Genomic DNA, 19,005 nt, shown 5'->3' with positions numbered 1-19,005 from the left:
GCCAAAAGGTTGAGATAAACCCCTCCCACTGTGAATGGGTTGTAGCTAAGTTAATGGCAATCTTTTCGTGCCAGCAGCCCTTCTCCCACCCACAATGGAATCACATGGTTGGCATGAATAATTTGGTCTTCTGCGAATGTTGCAGCCATGTATAGAAAGCATAATTGCAAATGAATATCACATTTAACTCATGGAATATAGATGCAAGTGTCCAATCTATGCTTTATCGTCCACTTTTGCATGCAATTTTCTTTATTGATTCTTATTTTCAATGACCATGCAATTTTCTTTATTGATTCTTATTTTCAATGACCATTTACATTTATGCCTTACGGCGTTTCTTTTGCAACATGTGGTGCAAATGCTAGTTATATATTTCGTGTATTTGAGAAGCGTGAAGTGTCATCACTTTTAATGAATAATGAAGTGTATTTGAGAAGCATGAAGTGTCATGAAAGTGGTTGATTAATGTGACATCGTGGAGGAAGGAAAGCCACGACGCTAAGATGTGCTACTGTAGTCAAACACTGAGCTTGACCAAACTCATAATCATTACAGAAAATACAGGCAACCGCATCTTTTTCTTCTTTGTTTTTCATATTTCAGGCCTTCGTTCAATTGTTGCCGCAACTGCTCAAGCACACTCCCACCCAATAGCAGTTTGGGACATCCACGAACATCAAGAAGCTCTAATGACATTAAATGTTCCACGCCGGGCAGCTCCCGGATCTCACGGCATTGCTGAACTTCTAATGTTTTAAGCTTTGTCAGTTGCCCCAACCAGGGTATGTTCCTGAGCTTCACACATCCAGCAAAATACAACCGCTCCAGAGAAGTCAAACATTCCACACCTGGCAGCTCTTGTATCCCACGACATCCACCAACATCCAGATGTGTAAGATTTGTGAACTGCCCCAAACCTGGTATGCTCCTGAGCTTCTCACATCCATTAACACTCAACCATTCCAAAGAAGTCAAACATTCCACCCCTGGCAGCTCTAGTATCTCACGACATCCACCAACATCCAGATGTGTAAGATTTGTGAACTGCCCCAAACCTGGTATGCTCCTGAGCTTCTCACATCCTTTAACACTCAACCATTCCAAAGAAGTCAAACATTCCACCCCTGGCAGCTCTAGTATCTCACGACATCCACCAACATCGAGATGTGTAAGATTTGTGAACTGCCCCAAACCTGGTATGCTCCTTAGCTTCTCACATCCACGAACTGACAACCACTCCAAAGAAGTCAAACATTCCACCCCTGGCAGCTCTAGTATCTCACGACATCCACCAAAATCCAGATATGTAAGATTTGTGAACTGCCCCAAACCTGGTATGCTCCTTATCTTCTCACATCCACGAACTGACAACCACTCCAAAGAAGTCAAACATTCCACCCCTGGCAGCTCTAGTATCTCACGACATCCACCAACATCCAGATGTGTAAGATTTGTGAACTGCCCCAAACCTGGTATGCTCCTTAGCTTCTCACATCCACGAACTGACAACCACTCCAAAGAAGTCAAACATTCCACCCCTGGCAGCTCTAGTATCTCACGACTTCCACCAACATGCAGATGTGTAAGATTTGTGAACTGCCCCAAACTTGGTATGCTCCTTAGCTTCTCACATCCACGAACTGACAACCACTCCAAAGAAGTCAAACATTCCACCCCTGGGAGCTCTAGTATCTCACGACATCCACCAACATCCAGATATGTAAGATTTGTGAACTGCCCCAAACCTGGTATGCTCCTTAGCTTCTCACATCCACGAACTGACAACCACTCCAAAGAAGTCAAACATTCCACCCCTGGCAGCTCTAGTATCTCACGACATCCACCAACATCGAGATGTGTAAGATTTGTGAACTGCCCCAAACCTGGTATGCTCCTTAGCTTCTCACATCCACGAACTGACAACCACTCCAAAGAAGTCAAACATTCCAACCCTGGCAGCTCTAGTATCTCACGATATCCACCAACATCCAGATGTGTAACATTTGTGAACTGCCCCAAACCTGGTATGCTCCTTAGCTTCTCACATCCACGAACTGACAACCACTCCAAAGAAGTCAAACATTCCACCCCTGGCAGCTCTAGTATCTCACGACATCCACCAACATCCAGATGTGTAAGATTTGTGAACTGCCCCAAACCTGGTATGCTCCTTAGCTTCTCACATCCACGAACTGACAACCACTCCAAAGAAGTCAAACATTCCACCCCTGGCAGCTCTAGTATCTCACGACATCCACAAACATCCAGATGTGTAAGATTTGTGAACTGCCCCAAACCTGGTATGCTCCTTAGCTTCTCACATCCATGAACTGACAACCACTCCAAAGAAGTCAAACATTCCACCCCTGGCAGCTCTAGTATCTCACGACATCCACCAACATCCAGATGTGTAAGATTTGTGAACTGCCCCAAACCTGGTATGCTCCTTAGCTTCTCACATCCTTTAACTAACAACCACTCCAAAGAAGTCAAACATTCCACCCCTGGCAGCTCTAGTATCTCACGACATCCACCAACATCCAGATGTGTAAGATTTGTGAACTGCCCCAAACCTGGTATGCTCCTGAGCTTCTCACATCCTTTAACACTCAACCATTCCAAAGAAGTCAAACATTCCACCCCTGGCAGCTCTAGTATCTCACGACATCCACCAACATCCAAATGTGTAAGATTTGTGAACTGCCCCAAACCTGGTATGCTCCTTATCTTCTCACATCCACGAACTGACAACCACTCCAAAGAAGTCAAACATTCCACCCCTGGCAGCTCTATTATCTCACGACATCCACCAACATCCAGATGTGTAAGATTTGTGAACTGCCCCAAACCTGGTATGCTCCGGAGCTTCTCACATCCAATAACACTCAACGATTCCAAAGAAGTCAAACATTCCACCCCTGGCAGCGCTAGTATCTTACGACATCCACCAACGACCAGATGTGTAAGATTTGTGAACTGCCCCAACCCTGGTATGCTCCTGAGCTTCACGCATCCAGCAAAAAACAACCGCTCCAGAGAAGTCAAACATTCCACACCTGGCAGCTCTTGTATCTCACGACATCCACCAACATCCAGATGTGTAAGATTTGTCAACTGCCCCAAACCTGGTATGCTCCTGAGCTTCTCACACCCATTAACACTCAACCATTCCAAAGAAGTCAAACATTCCACCCCTGGCAGCTCTAGTATCTCACGACATCCACCAACATCCAGATGTGTAAGATTTGTGAACTGCCCAAAACCTGGTATGCTCCGGAGCTTCTCACATCCTTTAACACTCAACGATTCCAAAGAAGTCAAACATTCCACCCCTGACAGCTCTAGTATCTCACGACATCCACCAACATCCAGATGTGTAAGATTTGTGAACTGCCCCAAACCTGGTATGCTCCGGAGCTTCTCACATCCATTAACACTCAACCATTCCAAAGAAGTCAAACATTCCACCCCTGGCAGCTTTAGTATCTCACGACACCCACCAACATCCAGATGTGTAAGATTTGTGAACTGCCCCAAACCTGGTATGCTCCTGAGCTTCTCACATCCATTAACACTCAACCATTCCAAAGAAGTCAAACATTCCACCCCTGGCAGCTCTAGTATCTCACGACATCCACCAACATCCAGATGTGTAAGATTTGTGAACTGCCCCAAACCTGGTATGCTCCTTAGCTTCTCACATCCACGAACTAACAACCACTCCAAAGATGTCAAACATTCCACTCCTGGAAGCTCTTGTATCTCAGGGTATCCACTAACATTCAGATGTGTAAGCTTTGTGAACTGCCCCAATCCCGGTATGCTCCTTAGTTTCTCACATCCACTAACACTCAACCTCTCCAAAGAAGTCAAACATTCCACCCCTGGCAGCTCTTGTATCTCACGGCATTGCCTAACATCTAATATTTTAAGCTTTGTGAGCTGCCCCAACCCTGGTATGCCCTCGAGCTTCTTACATCCTCTAGCACTCAACACCGCCAAAGAGGTCAAATATTCCACACCTGGTAGCTCTCGTATCTCATGACATTGATCAACAATTAGATTTCCAAGTCTTGAAAGCTGGCCCAAGCCTTGTATTTTCTCGAGCTTCTCACATCCCCGAACATTCAAAGTCTCCAAAGATACCAATGTTTCAAAATCGGGGAGGTCCTCAACATTCACACAGCTGCTGATGTCGAGATCTGGAGGTTTTGACAGTCCATAAATCCATCCTAGTTGCCTCAATTCATGACACCCCGTCAAGGACAGTTGTTGAAGGTTGGGGCAAACTCCCTCTTCAAAAAATACCTCCCTTATTTCTGTGCTTGACAGCTCTAATGTCTTGAGCCAAAACATGCACATGCCATTGGAGGAATTCAATTTATTCATTGTTCTTTCCCCTTGTAATGATAAGTGTCTTTCTTTGTGTCCTCCAACCCTTTTAAATGGAAGTTCGCGCAACGGACAATCTGATACCACTAGAGATTCTAGATTGTTCATCTTGAGAAGGTGTTCTGGTAGATATTCTATCCCACAATTTTTTATATCCAAATGTGTCAACTGAGTCAACAGTTCAAAGGAATCGGGCAAGGATTTCAATTGCGGCGAAGAAGAGAGTGAGAAGATCTTCAAGCTCTTGAGGTCACCGAGCCAAAGTGGAAGTGCTTCCAACAAATCGCTACCTAATTTTAGAACTTCCAAATTGCAGAGGTCTCCAATAACGCTAGGCAATTCTTTTAACTTTGTTTCCTGCAAATATAACTGTTGCAAGGACTGTTGACGTGCGACTTGGGGTGGCAAATCTACCAACTGACTGCAGGATGAAAGATCCAAGTGCTCCAGCATTTTAATATCTCCCAGAGTTCCATTGTCGATGGCCAAATTCTCGCAACCCCTCAATGAAAGATGTTTCAGGCGAGTTAAATTGCCAAATGAATTGGGAAGAGTGAGCAAAGAGGAAGCACCTTCCAAATCCATGAGCTGTAAGTTATTTAGCTCTCCAAATGAAACAGGTAGCGACACCAATTTTGAGAACCCTTTGAAAATTAAGTATTTCAAAGAGTGCAAATGACAAAATTCGTCCGGCAACCTTTCGACGGTCACTGCTTTGGAGTGATTCCATATGGCGATCCTTTGGAGGTACTTCAGCTGCCCTATAGATCTTGGAATCTCTGAGAGGGGAGCCGAGATATTTAACTCTTTGAGATCGAGAGGCAACCCCTGCAATGTTCACGTTTCAACATAAGATTGTAGCCTACAGAATGAGAAATTAAATGAAGAAGGATAAACGCACACATATTTTCGTACTTTAGATTGATGTGGCCACAGTCTATTCAAAGTGCTTCCCTGCATTTCCAGAACTCTTAACTTCGTCATCGGAATCCAGTCAGGAAGGGAAGAGTGGGAAAATCCATACCAACGGAGCCATGTCAAATGCGGTTTCTGCTCCCTCAATATGTCTTCTAAATCATCTTCTTCAGTTGCAACAAGTTGCAACTTCCTAAAATCGAAATTACTGAATAGAGGCCTGATCCGTGATACTTGTGAAGTCGGGGTATTTGAAAGGTCGGGATATTTATCAGTGAAGAAATCAAGGGAGGAACTAACCATACTTATTCCGCTGACCTCATATATTACCTGCTCATTGATCAAGAAAAAAAATCAACAGTGAACTAATCCAACTTTGTCATGAAACAAGAAATTTTAAAGCTTAAAATTTAATTAAACCCAAGAAAAAGGTTTGGATTGTCGAAGTACTTACCTGTGAGGATCGCTGTAACAAATCATCAGTGCTATTGGTTGTCGAACCCCAAATACGAAGGGCAATGACTTCCTTCGCAAATTTTCTTCCAAGATCCCTAATATGATCATGCATATTTATTTTATTTTCAGTGTCCACATCTAACAGACACTTGTCCTGTAGATTTTGAAGCCCAACATTACCCCATATCCTGATAGCTTTATCTCTGTCTTGTCCTATGAAGAAACACGCAATATCTAAGAATATTGACTTATCATTTTCCTCAAGTGAGTCATAACTTATTCTAAAACAGCCCTCTATCTCTTTGGGAAAATTACTTTGAAGTCGAAACAATTGATCTTCCCAGTAATCATATGGTCGTCCATAAACTAGTGCGCCCACTACTTTCAATGATAGTGGCAATCCATCACACACACTAACAAACCGATCTACCAAATCTGCAAATTTTGGTAGTGGATGTGGCTGATTAAAAGCATAGGAACAGAAGAGTTGTTTGGATTGCGGGATATTCAATCCCTTTAAATAATAAAGGGATCCCTCTAACACTCCATGGCTTTCAAGGACATGCTTGTCACGCGATGTAATCAAAATCAAGCTTTCAGGGCTAAGAGAGCCCTTAATTGTCAAAAGCGCTTCCTGTTGATTTGTATCATTTACATCGTCTAAAACTACGAGAGCGTGACAAGATAAGGGATGCTTTCGTATACCTTCCTCTGGACACTCAGTTTCTATATTTCCAAGTTTCAAGCCTTGAATGAGCTTACTTTTTAAAATATTTAGAGACATTTCCCTAACATTGAAAATAAAGGCGGATTCGTTGTACTTTGACCTGTTAAGGTTGAAGAATGCTGTGGCCAGTGTCGTTTTTCCGACCCCGCCTACACCCAAGATCCCCACAACTTTGGGTTTCACCTGCTCCTCCTGCTCCTGCGCTGGCAACACTGTCTTTTTAAATTCTTCTAGTTTTAGGTCCAACCCAGTTGGATATTGAGCCACATACAAAGGTCGTTTTGGAACATTTTTTAAAACCCTTTTGAGGACGTCATCCAAGAGCTCGCCCTCGTCCCTGAATAATACACATTGATGAAGTAAAATAAGAAGTTAGAAAGTAAACATCATGTACCTTATATCATGCCAACAAATCCAATACGATTACAGATTGCCAGAGATTGTGGGAGATCCTCACCCATTATATTGTTTCAGTTCGAAACCGCTCAGATCTGCAACATATGAAAGTGTGGTTCTCCAATTCTGAATAGTGTCTGAACTGTAGCGTGGTTTTCGATCACCTGTTTGAGGGTCGGTTATTCTCTTGTCCTGGAGCTTCTGCAGGGCTTCAGCGTACCTTCCTTTTGTCTCTGTATATCGGACCTCAGAAGGATCCACCTTAAAAAAGATGGGAAGAATGGTAACCCGCTGAGGACTGGTAGCCTTGGCGTTTTTCATGAAAACAAGCTCATTAAGACACCAACTAGATTCCGCATACCTTTCGGAGAAAATTGCAATTTGGACTGAGGCACCACCGATAGCTTGTTCTATTTGAAAAGAAATATTGTGACCCTCCTCCAATTCCTCCTTGTCCAAAAAGACGCTCAATCCATGATCAAGAAGGCGTCTATAGAGATGGCTCGCGAAGGTGTCTTTTACATCCGGCCCGCGGTGACTTATGAAGACGTCGAAGCGGGAACAAGAAAACGAGGCAAAGGATGAAGCCGAGGAAGAAGAAGCAGCAGAATCATTGTCATCGTGACCTGGGGCGGTAGTTAGGTTTGCCATTGCCATGGAATCTGGATAAGTATGGACTGCCCAACAGAAATAACAAATGAAATTGTTATTATGGACTGCTGAACAGAAATAATAAATGAGATGTTGAAGCAAAGACAGTCGATTTTGATCGGCGGAAACTGCAAGCGAGCCGAGGAAGAGCGTTATAAAGCTGCAATTGATGAGTTGAGCGATGGTGTGAAATGGGCACTTTCAATAAAAGCATAGCCGTATAATGAGGAGACAAATTTTCACATGTTATTCCAAAGCGAGGCTTCCCAACAAATTTGGTACGACTTGGCTATCTCTTTTCATTTTCCTCACCTTCGTTTTATTTCTATCCATGCAGCGTTCGAGTGGTGGGGAAGGCCAGAAGAATCTAAGCGAGTCATCCTTCCCATTATGTTATGGTGTGTCTGGAAATGGAGAAATTTCAAGATCTTTGAAAACTCAAAGCTCCCGTTCAAGTCTGTTCTGCTCAACATCTCGGCTCTCCATGATGCCATCCCTAGAAGGCTGTGGAAATAAGCTCCGAGTGCCGGCATGGTTTGGGTTTCAATCTTTTGTTTTTGTCTATGTTTTGTCTTTTCTACTATTTGGACTATCAGACTTCCTTTCAACATGCAACAGCTTCCTCTTTGTTGCATTCTGTTTCTATATGGATGGCCCAATGTGTTGTGTTCTTCATTTGCACCTCTCAAAATCTGTAATATTTGTCTATCTATATAGTTTCTGCTACTTTTTTATGGAGTTGTCTATAATGCGACTTTTTGAGATTCCGGTGACTGAATCCGGCGGAAGAAATTGAGATGAAATCATGATTTGTTGCAGTTAAAATGGTTTTTTAACTGCATATTCGGATTCAGCACCCTGAAAAACCCCTGGGACGCTTTCATTGTGCAGAAACTAGTTATCAAACTTGGATTTCAAAAAATTACTGCCGGATTTTCACCGGAAAAAATCGCCGGAAAGACTTTCAAAAAGTCGCGTTAAAGACTACGGCCTTTTTTATTTCGACTGGGGAAACCACAAGTTTCCTCTATATGTACCTTATCAAGTTTTTTTGTTTATATTGCCTCAATATATATACACTGCTTTTTCTTCTGAAAAAAACGCTGTATAATGATAATTTTTATGATTGGTTGAGATTTTTTTTAGATACATGGCTTCCCATAAATATAACTCCGATATTATTTTCTATATTCTCCATTAAACAAGCTCAACCAAATTAATTGTTTTTAGATCAAAGCATAATTATTTTTAAAAAAATTGCATCGCTGCATAATGATAATTTTTATGATTGCTTGGACCGCGACAACGCTTCCAATAAATGTAACTAAAAGATATTATTTTTTACATTTTTAATAAAGAAACTTGATAAGTTGAGGAATTTTTATTTAAATTGAATCAGCAAATTGTAAGCCATAGGGATTTTTATAGAGAATTTTTACATTTTTAATAAAGAAACTTGATAAGTTGGAGGAATTTTTATTTAAATTGAATAAGCAAATTGTAAGTCATAGGGATTTTTAACCAGAATTTTTAACTATGACTTTGATATTTTTGGCGCTAAATTAGTTTTTGTTAGGCACACCAGTGTCTTAGAATTTTAGAATTGGTATGTTAATTAACAATTTATAATAATGTTTAATATTTTGACTAAATTAAATTATATAAAAATAAAAATTAAAGTAAAGTAAATTAAAAGATTAATGTAATGTAATATAAATATTTTAACTCGTCAAAAAAAAAAATAACTAAATAAAAATAAAATAAAATAATAATGGCTCACTACATTAACATCGTATTGATAATAATAATAATAATAATATCCATTTTTAAGGTCACAGCCAAGCAAGACACCAAATTGGTGTATGAGACCCCCTTGTTTGTGGGACAAGGGACCCACCTCCGCGCAGCGATTTGACTGCTAAGTCTACGAAGGAATACATACTCTACCCCCCTCTGGTTTTGAACCTCTGACCTCTTAGGAGGAAACACATGCTCTTAACCATTAGGCCCACTCAAGCTGAAAACCCATGGTACTCTGTAGAATGTGGGCTATTTAAAGACAGAAATTAAACCAGCTTAGATCCATTTTAACCCTAGATCTATATACAAAGTTGTTTTTAGAGTGAAAAGATATTTGATCCTTCTCAACTTTTAATAAATTAAAAATTAAAATAAATCTAAATTAATTTTATTTATTTTAAAATTTATTTAATTATATTTAAAAATAAATTAAATTTTAAAAAATAATTTAAATAATACAATAAAAAAAATTATTATATTATATAATCTTATAAAAAAAATCATTTAATTTTCTATGATTAAGAGAACTTTGCTATGAAAAATATATATTTTAAAATCTCATATTTCTTATAAAAAAATAAAAATAAATAAATATGAAAGGTAAACTTTATGTTATAAAAAAACACTCTTCATGTATATCCATTTTTGTGGTCTGCGACTCACCAAAACACCGAGAGGTTTTGTGTTTTTTTCTCTTTTACCCATGGGAATCTGATATTTTCGACATCTCTAGTAAACGATGTGATCCGCACTTCCACTTTTTACCATTCCAACTTCACCGCTGAGAATATTGAATTCTACCATTCCAATTTCACCGTTAAGAATATTGTTTGTGTTGTAAGTCTTTATGATTATTGGTAATAATGGTGTCTGTAAATTGTAAATTGTAAATTCTTAGTGTGTTGTCACGTAACCCGAGAAGTGGGTCCCACTTAACACCATCGTAATCCGTGACTTCCACACCTGCCAACACGTGAAGACAGAATACTCCATTCAAACACGGCAGCATTAAGTATCGTACACGGCAGCATTAAATCCTGTTGTAATAGATATCGAAATCCGGCAATTTAAAATGGCAACCAATAAATCCTATGCCACTTGATGTTCAAAGATTCGCTTCCCACATTTGGCATATGGTTGACTGGCAGCATCAATTATAACATTTACATTTTATTAAATATTTTGTAAAACCACTCAATATTGATATTTTATTGGGAATTTTTTTCCAATTGAGTTATAATTTAAAATCCTTGGTATTACATGAAAAACTCCTTTTATTACCATAGTTGATAATACACGAAAAACTTGTGTTTAACTGATGAAGATTTAAGTGAATGGTTCAAAATTATTTTAAAATTATTTTAGATTTTAGATTTTATTTATAGAATATAATATGATGTTGTAGTAATCTGAAAAGAGGATTTATAATTTAGCAATAAAATAGTGTAATGGAGTTAATTTTTTTTAATTATAATATTTTATTATTTTAATTATACTTTTAAATATGTAAATATTTATATTATTATATAAATTTAATAAATTCAAACTACAATGTTTCAACCGTGATCAAAGAACAATTATTATTTAAACTACTGCTTGAACAGCTTCAACCATTAAGGTTTATATAAAAGTCCATCGACCAAGTAAAAAGATGTCCAAAGCCAATAATAGAGTCCGCATATGATATTTAAAGGTATGGTGGAATGATATTGACCACTGCCAATAATACAGTTTCAATTGACTGAAATTCACGGATTGACTGCGATCACTGATTATTTATGATAAAATTAATTCTCTATCGAACAAGTAAAGAGGGGGTCCCAAGCCATGAGTTTTGTCCATATGGTAGGGGCACTAGAGGACATTTAGGGGTGATATCACATGATATTATGTGGCACAGCAGATTTTTTGATAAATGATGTGATGTAAGATTCCAAATTAACATGTATTTGGTTAATTTTAAATTTTTGTCAGAAATCTTATTTACTAAGTGATGCAATTCAAATCAATGGAAAATTTAAATTTACGAAGTAATACGATTCAAATCAATGGAAAATTTGTTTAAATGAAAAAAGTTATCTTTTTAAATTGAAAAAGTTTATCATTATACATTTCATGTGTTTTTGCAGTTTCCTTTTCTTTCATTCTTTTCAAACCGACCAACACTTGAAGAGGGACCACCCCACGCAACACCATGGACCATGTTTGGAATTTAATACCCCATCCCTCATTTGTAGAGAGATTCATGTTTAGTGGTGACGGCGCTGACAGGTCACGGCAATTTTCTTGAGCGTATTATTTTACGACAGAGTTTAATTTAGAGATAAATAGATTTTTTTTATAGTGTAAAAAATAATATTTTTTTTGTTTAAAATATATTTTTGAGTGTATAAATAAATTTGCCTTTGTGGAAAATTTATTGGGTCACTATTATACAAATTAAACGATTTAAACTCAAATTTTTTATCTATAAATTAAACTAGTTTTATTTTATTAATAAGTATTAATTATATATAAAAATATTATTTTATTAGTAAATATTAATTTTTATATAATTAATTAATTGTTTATTAAATAAAAATAATAATAGAAAAAATAAACAAATCATTAATTTACTAACATAGTAATTAATATTTGCCTCGATTGCTTTAACATTTGTATTTTAAAATTCTCTAACATACACCACTCAGCGTATGCCAATTATACTCATGTTATCCACTCTTTAGTCTTTTGCATTTTTATGTCTTAAGACTTTTCATTTTTGGATTAACTCTATTCTTGTATTATGTTATGTTGGATAATTTGTTAGAAAATTGCACTATTTTCCACGAAGTATGAAATTCTTTGATACAATATCTTCAAAGCTTATTCATTACAAGCTACCATTGTACCAGTCAAGGGTTGTATGAGAGTGTCGCATAGCTTAAACACGTTTCCTCTTACCACCCTCCACACTTAAAAGTTTATCGCTACCTCCTGCTATTCCTAAAAATATATTCACATATCTTCAATGAATTGAATTGAATCCAATTAACTACCATTTTCCTTTTGAATTTCGTTTGGCACCAAGAATATCAGCTATTAATCATGGTTTCTTCCACATTAACTCGTGTTTTCATGGGTTGCCTGAAAAATGCTCCATTTACTCAAGCGCGTGTAGACATCCTTTGCCCCGTCTCCCATAGTATGGATTCAACACCACATCCCAAGCCATTTCATCTCCGATTGCTACCAAATATGTTGACTACTTTGCTATTAACATTGTTTTCTTTTCGCGGATCCAAGGCTTTGAAAACACACATATGATGTTGTTGGAAATCATTTGTCGAACACATCTACTTGAATTATAATAGATCTTGATTTCGATGACGAGTAAGAGTCCAAAAACTCTGGTGGGATGCTTCCTCTTGAACCTACAACAACAAGTGTAGATGGAAATGCGACAATCTCGTGTTGCATAGATCCTTCTTAACCATGGACTTTATAAAGCACAAAGTGAACATAGTAATGATAAAACTTGTCGACTTGAGCAGCGAAAACATACTCTACAAATAAATTGAAATTGTAGAAAACAATGCCAAATAAACAAGATAGCATAATAATCAAACACAAAGATTGACACAGTGTTTTACATGGTAAAACCCTCCTTGTGAGGGAAACATCCATGGGGCAATGATAATCGGTATCCTTATTATTCAAGGGAGATTTGCAACAACCAACTCACAGGCATACATTATCCAACCATTCAACCCACTCTCCATTTGTTTTATGTTTTCATATGCCTCTATCGGCTTACATGGATAAATAACAACCTGCTAGTTTTTTTCTAAATTTGTCCACAACTTTTAAAGCAGTTACATAATAATTTTTTTACATTAAAAAAAAAAAAAAAAACACTTTTATATGTTTTTTCCAAAATACTTAGCTTATTAAAAAAAAACCAAAGGAACCAATCTTAGCTATTATCCCAACTTGAATATATGGAAACAATTGGCAACTTCTAACAATCTCCACCTTGACAATAATTTACTTGATATATCATGCACAAATTATTTATCACCTTCCTTGCAAGCCAAGAGAATTTGGGCACCATTTTAGCTTCTCTCACAAGGTTGGTTTTGTGAACATGTCTATGTTAGGATATTCCGACACATAGGAAATAGTTAAGTTCAACTTGGTCTAGTATAGAGTTAGGTATAGAGTTAGGTAAAGTGTGTTTCTTTACCATTGTACATTTTGTAACTTACAATCTGACGGTCACGATATGTAGTGATCCGACGGTTCACTCTCTCCTCGGTATTACCGACACTTGATCCGTGGCTTGACACACAATTGGTCCATGAGTTCTATTTAAAGCGCATGGAGGGTCATTGTTCGGGTAATCCGTGCATGAGAGAAGCTTATGTAAATTTTCATTCTTTGATTAATAAATTGCCTGTAGTAGCCACGTTGGCGCAGGCCGTGGACTGTTTCCCTCTTTGAGGGTTTTAACCACGTCAAAAATACTAGTGTATTGATCTGTGATCTGGTTGTGAGCGGTGTCCTTTTGATGTTCTTTCTGAGGAACTTACCCTATAAATTCCTACATGGTATCAGAGCTATTTGAGGGCCGCGTCCGTTGGTGATCCAAATCTGAAGCCGGTAGAACTGCATCCGACTGTCGTTTCCTAGATCTGCTGTTTCTAACTGCTTTCGGGCCGAGAGGACTGCTCTGTTGCGTTCGGAGCATCTGTTCCAGTGAGGAACCCCTTTCGTTTCACGCGAAAAGGTTTCCGGTAGCCCTAGCTGCGTCATTTTTCAGATCGGGAGGTATACAATGTTTATTTGCAGTTTACTGTTATTTTCTCTCTGCTTATTTCGGTTTCGGTTTATTTAGTTTTTTTTTAACCGGATCTATACCTTTCATTTCTGCGTATGCTCTTTGCCCTGCGACTCTGTGCGATCTGGGCAAATCAGAAACAGAAAGGAAGGATTTTTCTCATGCGTATGCTCTTTTCCCTGCACCTTAGTGTGATCTCGGAAAATCAGAAACATTGAGAAAAATATTTAGTTTTTCGGCTAAAGCTAACTTTGAGCCGCAAGGTTCATTTTTGAAAATATTTAGTTTTTTGGGTAAAGCTAACTTCGAGCCGTAAGGTTCATTTTTCTTTGCATATTCGTGTTGGGTTTTGTGTTTTGTGTTTTGTAGGGAAAAAGAGCTTTCTCAAGGCAAGCATGCAAACCAAGCCCCCCCCCCCCCCCCCCCTCCCTCTCTCTCTCTCTCTCTCTCTCTCTAATTTTTTGTATAGATCAATTGGTTCAAAGCTATTTTAAGAGAGTAGAGGTCTTGGGTTCAAGTCTCCATTTTTGTGGGGGCGGATTTTTTCATTCCCGCACATTCGCGCACTTTGTCGGCAACTTCAACAATTTTTTTCAAAAAGCCATAACTTCTTCATCCGGAAGCCTTTTTCAGAGCCGTTTTTTTTTTAAACATCCTAATTTTTCGAGATCTATCCATTGGAACACTTACTTTCAGCATCTTCAGCTTCAGTTTTAAAAAAAAAATGGAAATTCCATGCCAAGTCATTCTTGACAACACTAACTACTTCCAATGGATAGCCTACATGGAAGATTTACTTAGAAGTAAAGGTCTCTACAGAATAGCCACAGGCCAAGAGAAGAAACCAAAAGATGAAGACAAGGCTGCAAAATGGGAAAATAGACAAGATCAAGCACGTGGTTTGATAGAAATGTCTATTTCTCCTGATCTTAGATTCCATATTGCATAACTTGATACTCCTCATGAAGCATTGGAACAAATCACTAAAGTTTTTGGGATTAAAAATGAAATTAGAGCCCATCAACTTGAAAATGAGTTGCTTACATTGGATCCTAATAATTTTTCTTGCATTGAAGATTTCTTGTCCAAATTCAAGACCCTTAGATATCTCTTGGAAGGTGTTAAGGTTAAGAAAGAAGATAGTAACCTTATTTATTCCATCCTTACTAAGTTGGGACCAGCCTACTCTGTATTTGTTTCCACCTTCCATTCTACAAGGGAAGCTTTCATTTGTCAAGGAAAAGACTACAAGCCCCCTTCCTTTGACTCTTTTTGTGATTCTTTAATAAGAGAACAAGAAAAACTCTTACACCTTGGTCTTCTTAATCTTGGAAACTCTTCCAAGAAAGCATTAGCCGCCCAGCAGCAACCAAATTCAAAGAATCCTAAGAAGTCATATCCTAAAAAGAATGGTCCTAAACCAAACAAGGGTCCTAAGCAAACTCAGCCTCATAATGAAAGATCATTTCAGCAAAATGATAAGACCAATAAAAACAAATGGAAGAAGACTGATACACATTGTAACTTTTGTAATCGAGATGGCCACTTAGAATCTAAATGCTTTAAGAAAATGGAAGCCTTGGAAGCCGCAATGAAGAAACATAACATCCATGTGGAGCATTCTTCAACTTCAACTTCAGGAATGGCACTTTCTGCATGTCGTTGTCAATCATCTCAGTCTGGTTATGCATTAAATGTATCTTCTTCTTCTCATTCTCATGAGTGGCTCATTGATTCTGGAGCCTCTTATCACATGGCCAAAAACAAAGCCATGTTTTCTTCTTTAAATGATTGTAACACCAAAAATATATATGTTGGTGATGATAGATCTCTTAATGTTGTAGGGACTGGAACTGTTCATCTAGACAATGGTCAGTTTAATGATGTATTATGTGTTCCAACCTTATCCTGCAACCTTCTATCTGTATATCAGATAACTCATTCAGGTGAAGGTAAAATTGTTGAATTTTCACCTCATGATGTTGTAATCAAGGATCTAAGAGATCCTAAACAGATTCTAGCTACTGGTATTGCTGATGATTCCACAAGGTTGTATAAGTTTCACAACTTTGGGTCATCTAATCTTCCCTCAGTATTTGTTGCTCATAATGATGAAGTGAGCAAACTTTGGCATGAGCGATTTGGTCACTTAAACTATCGCTCCCTTCAGCATCTATGTAAAGAAAATATGGTGACAGGTCTTCCTATGGTATCTTGCAGAGATGGTGTTTGTTCCGGATGTGTACTCGGAAAACATCATCGGTATAGTTTTGAAAAACGTGCCTCTTGGCATGCCTCAGCCCCTTTACAGCTTGTGCACAGTGATTTATGTGGTCCACTTCCTGTTGCTTCATTCTCTGGCTGCAAGTATTTCTTAACTTTCATTGATGATTTCTCCAGAAGCACTTGGGTATACTTCTTAAAACTCAAGAGCGAAGTATTTAACACATTTTTGGCCTTCAAAGCCTTTGTTGAAAAACAATCTGGACATCAAATTCTTAAGCTAAGAACTGATAATGGTGGAGAATATGTTAAAAACACCTTCATCAACTTTTGCATCGAAAATGGAATTCAAATGCAACATACTGTTCCATACACTCCACAACAAAATGGTGTAGCTGAAAGGAAAAATCGCACCTTAAAGGAAATGGCTAATTGTATGCTGCAATCTAAAGGACTCAGTCTTAGTTTTTGGGCCGAAGCAATTAATTGTGCAAATTATATAATCAATCGCACTCCTACTAAGGTTCTAAAGAACATCACTCCAGAAGAAGCTTGGAGTTCCATTAAACCAGATGTAAGTCACTTTCGTGTTTTTGGAAGTGAAGCATGGGCCCATATTCCAGATGAAAAGCATAAAGCTTTAGAACCTAAGAGTGAGAAATGTACTTTTGTTGGATATTCTGAAGATGTAAAAGGTTATAGACTTATTCCATTTAAGTCCGGCGGATGTGCCACCTCTTCCTATCTCTTCTACTTTTGAAAACATTTCTTCTTCAGATGATGAAAGTGAGGATGACAATCCTCCCCCACCTTCTCAGGATCCTCAACTTCCAAGATGGGTCCGTGCTACTCGGGATGCAGCAGGTGATCTTGCCGGTGATCCTACAGATCAGAGCCGTACACGTTCTCAGTTTGAACGAGCCTCTTCTTTACTGGCTCAAGCTCCAGTAAATCATGATCCTGACACTTTTGCAGAAGCTTCAGGCCATCCAGATTGGGAAGCAGCTATGAATGAAGAATATCATTCATTATTGGCAAATGATACATGGGATCTTTTTCCTCTACCAAAGGGACGAAAACTTGTAAGATGTAAATGGGTTTACAGAACCAAGTATGGACCAGATGGCAAAGTTGATAAACATAAAGCTCGTCTTGTTGCTAAGGGCTTTTCATAGGTTGAAGGAATTGACTACACTGAAACCTTCTCCCCAGTTGCCAAAATGAACTCTATCCGCCTTGTTCTTTCCCTTGCTGCCTCTTTCAAATGGGAAGTCCATCAGATGGATGTTAAATCTGCCTTCTTGCATGGGGACTTGCATGAAGAAATCTATATGGAACAACCCATTGGCTTCATACAAACAGACTCCAGCCTTGTGTGTCGACTTAAGAAATCCCTTTATGGTCTCAAGCAAGCTCCTCGGGCTTGGTATGCCAAAATGGATAGCTTTCTTTTAGAATCTGGCTTTTCTAGGTGTTATTCTGACAATACTGTCTACACCAAGAAAGTGGGCAACTCTCTTATCATCCTTGTTCTTTATGTTGATGATCTTATTCTTACTGGTAGTGATCCCAACCTTATAAACCATGTGAAGTCCAGCCTTAAAAAGAAATTTGAAATGACAGACTTAGGACACTTACACTATTTTCTCGGTCTTCAAGTCTTGCAATCCAAGGAGGGTATTTCCCTTTCCCAGTCCAAGTATGCTTGTGATATTCTTCGTCATTTTCACATGGAAGACTGTAAGCCAACCCCTTCTCCCTTTCAGTCTGGAGTCAAACTTTCAGTCTCTTGTACTTCTCCTGAAGTTGATGCTACCTTATACCGTCAACTTGTCGGAAAACTCTTGTATTTAACCCATACTCGTCCTGACCTTTCCTTTGTTGTTGGCCTTGTTGCTCGTTTTATGCAAAACCCCCGTGAAAGTCATTGGAAAGCAGCTAAAAGAATACTTCGTTATGTTCGAGGTACAGTACAGTTTGGGATTCATTACAGTGCCAAAGCAGCTCCTCTATTAGTTGGTTTCACTGATTCTGATTGGGCTGGTGACCCTGATGATCGGAAGTCTACTGCCGGTTATGTCTTCACTCTTGGTTCAGGACCTATTACATGGGCTTGTAAGAAACAGGCTGCCATTTCTCTTTCGTCAGCAGAAGCAAAGTATCGTGGTGCCGTGGAAGCTAGTAAGGAAGCCTTGTGGCTTCGTCAGATCCTATCAGAGTTTGGCTTTGAGCAGCAGCATCCAACCACACTTTGGTGTGATAATCAAAGTGCCATTCAACTATGCAAAGATCCAGTCCAGCATCAGCGCAGCAAACACATTGAACTACACATGCACTTCATCAGAAAGCTCATTCATGACCATGTTCTTGAAGTGCAATATTGTTCAACAGATGATCAGGTTGCAGACATCTTCACAAAGGCTCTCACAGAGGCGAAGTTCACTAAACTTCGATATATTCTTGGAGTTCAGGAAGTTGTCACTAAGGGGGGATAGGCTCTAGTGCCTCCTTCCTTCTCCTATTGTGTCATATTTGTAAATCCTTCAATCCTATCCCAAGTTGTTCTTAAGGGGGGATGTTAGGATATTCCGACACATAGGAAATAGTTAAGTTCAACTTGGTC

At 38.7% G+C, this 19,005-nt stretch overlaps 1 protein-coding gene across 1 annotated transcript; it reads right to left on the bottom strand.

The window, feature by feature from the left end:
* Positions 1-422: 422 nt before the first annotated feature.
* LOC149216057 (uncharacterized) lies at positions 423-7,765 on the bottom strand. The gene is made up of 4 exons (XM_089392688.1): positions 6,951-7,765; positions 5,765-6,830; positions 5,311-5,640; positions 423-5,223 (listed from the first exon to the last, which is right to left on the bottom strand). Exons 1-4 carry the CDS (start codon positions 7,544-7,546, stop codon positions 553-555), a joined length of 6,663 nt encoding a protein of 2,220 aa, XP_089248814.1. The 5' UTR covers positions 7,547-7,765; the 3' UTR covers positions 423-552.
* Between the last annotated feature and the right edge of the window lie 11,240 nt (positions 7,766-19,005).

Source organism: Pinus tabuliformis, chromosome 1_1 (assembly GCF_031772625.1).
Source record: "Pinus tabuliformis cultivar Carrire ecotype Pingquan chromosome 1_1, CPIR1, whole genome shotgun sequence".
Taxonomy (NCBI): domain Eukaryota; kingdom Viridiplantae; phylum Streptophyta; class Pinopsida; order Pinales; family Pinaceae; genus Pinus; species Pinus tabuliformis.
Note: the sequence above shows the minus strand (reverse complement) of the source record. Positions and strands in the feature narration are given on the sequence as shown.